Source organism: Corvus brachyrhynchos, unplaced genomic scaffold, assembly GCF_000691975.1.
Source record: "Corvus brachyrhynchos isolate BGI_N302 unplaced genomic scaffold, ASM69197v1 scaffold308, whole genome shotgun sequence".
NCBI classification, from domain to species: domain Eukaryota; kingdom Metazoa; phylum Chordata; class Aves; order Passeriformes; family Corvidae; genus Corvus; species Corvus brachyrhynchos.
The window spans coordinates 28,097-30,181 of record NW_008239538.1 but is presented as its reverse complement, the minus strand read 5'-3'; the positions used below and the strand labels follow the sequence as shown (position 1 = coordinate 30,181).

General features: G+C 68.8%; 1 protein-coding gene across 1 annotated transcript in view; it reads left to right on the top strand.

The window, feature by feature from the left end:
- Positions 1-25: 25 nt before the first annotated feature.
- The window catches only part of LOC108448424 (microtubule-actin cross-linking factor 1-like), a 2,648-nt gene continuing 588 nt past the window's right edge, over positions 26-2,085 (top strand). The window contains exons 1-6 of the mRNA XM_017741212.1: positions 26-194; positions 315-541; positions 657-779; positions 1,160-1,261; positions 1,409-1,510; positions 1,826-1,983. Of these exons, the coding sequence (XP_017596701.1) occupies positions 161-194; positions 315-541; positions 657-779; positions 1,160-1,261; positions 1,409-1,510; positions 1,826-1,983 (746 nt within the window). The 5' untranslated portion in view covers positions 26-160. The remainder of the gene's footprint in view (positions 195-314; positions 542-656; positions 780-1,159; positions 1,262-1,408; positions 1,511-1,825; positions 1,984-2,085) is intronic.

Here is a 2,085-nt window from a genome sequence, read left to right as displayed (position 1 = left end):
CGGGGGCGCGGGCCTGCGCACCCCGCGCCCGCCTGTCCGCGGCGACGCAGCCCACTGGAGGGAGCAGATCCGGGAGAACAGCCTGGCCTTGGGCGAGCTGGAGAAGCTTGGGGTGGCCCTGGAGGGTGTCCGTGCACAGGGCGAGGAGCTGCTGGCCACCATGCAGGCGGTCAGCTCCGACGCTGCGGCCAGAGGTACCAGGACGGAGGGGTGGGCACGGCTCCGCTGGCAGGCGATCTGTGTCCGTGCCAGGGCTGTGTGTGGGTGCTGGGTCCCTCGCAGCACCCTGATCCCTGACCCGTGGTGCCCCGCAGGGATCCAGGAGCGCACGGCACAGCTGCTGTCGCAGTGGGGCTGCCTGCGCGGCCGCTGCCAGGAGCAGGAGCGGTGGCTTCGGGAGCTGCTGGCACTGGCCGAGCGCTTCTGGCATGGCCTGTCTGAGCTGGCCGTGGCGCTCAGTGACACCCAGCAGCTGGTGCTGGGGCTGGAGGAGGCTGGTGGCGAGCCTGAGGCCATCCGCACGCGGCTGCGCACCATGCAGGTGTGGCTGGGCAGGGGCTTGGTGGGCAGTGCCACGGCACAGGCGGCCCCCTGGTGTGGGCAGTGCCCTGGGCAGCCCCCAGTGTGGGCAGCCCTGAGCCCCATGCCCTGCACAGGCACTGCGGGAGGAGATCGATGCGCTGCAGGGTGAGCTGGACACGCTGGGCAGCCTGGGCGTGGAGCTGATGGCCTCCTGTGGGGACCCTGACAAGCCCGATGTCACCAAGAGCCTGGATGATGTGAGTGTCCTTGGGGCTGGGCTCAGGCAGGGACAGGGTCCTGGGCTGTGTGGATGCTGCTTGTGGGGGTGGCATGTCCCCTGACCCCCATCAGTGCCACTGACCCCTGCACCCCAGACCCTGCTCAGTGCCACTGACCCCCACAGAACTCCACTGATCATGTGCCCAGGCAGTCCCGTGATGTCTCTGATCCCCATGCCTGCATGCCCGTGCAGTGCCACCCCTGTGCCCTGGCATCCCCCATGGCATTAGTGACTCCCACACCCTGTACCCCCGGCGCACTGCTGACCCCCTGTGCCCTGTCCACCCTGACCCCCACATCCTGTCCCCCTGTGGGCTGGCCCTGCTGTGACATCACTGACCCCCGTGCCCGGCCGCAGCTCTACTCCTCCTGGCACAGCCTGAGCCGGGTGTGGACGGAGCGGAACGGGCGCCTTGAGGAGCAGCTCCAGGCCGCCCTCAGCTACCAGGACACGATGCAGGTGGGTACGGGGGCCCTCAGGCAGATCCCCCATGGATGGGTCTGCGTCACCTTCCTGTCTCCACTCAGGGGTGTGAGGGGCCATGGGGCCACCATGGGGCCACCATGGGACCCCCCAACACCACCCCCCTGTCTTCCCTATCCCCAGCGGCTGCTGGAATGGCTGGACGCAGCCGAGCTGCGCATCTCCGAGGAGTTCCTGGTCGGCGGGGACCTGGACATGGTGCAGCAGCAGCTGGCGGAGCTCAAGGTGCTTTGATGCGCCACACCGGACCATGCTGTGCCACGCCATGCCCCGATCCCCAGAGCAGGCGGAGGCAGGGAGGGTAGAGGGTGCTCTCAGCAGAGGTGGGATGGAGGGATGGTGGGTTGGACAGTGCTGGTGCCCCAGTGCTGAGCGCTGAGGAGCCAAGTCCTGCCTGGGGTGGCCAAGCCCTGTCCCCCACAAACCCCACAGGAGCAGCTCAGGGCCCAGGTGCCTCTGCTGTGCCATGTGGTGCCATGGGGACAGGCAGACCCTGTCCCGGTGCGTGGGACCAGGTCACCAACCAGTGCCACCCCCCAGGAGTTCAAGCGGGAGCTGTACCAGTGCAAGGTGGATGTGGAGAGCCTGCGGCACCAGGGGGGCACGGGGCAGGGAGATGCCCCGGCCACGCTCAGTGACTTCCGCCAGCGCTGGGACCACCTGGAGGAGGAGATCGTCAGCCGACAGGTGGGGAGGGGGCACGGGGGGCACAGGGCAGGGCTGGGAGGACACACGGGGTGCCATGAATGTGCTGGGTGGGTGGGAGTGTCCTGGGGGTACTGGGTGTGTGGTGCTGGGTC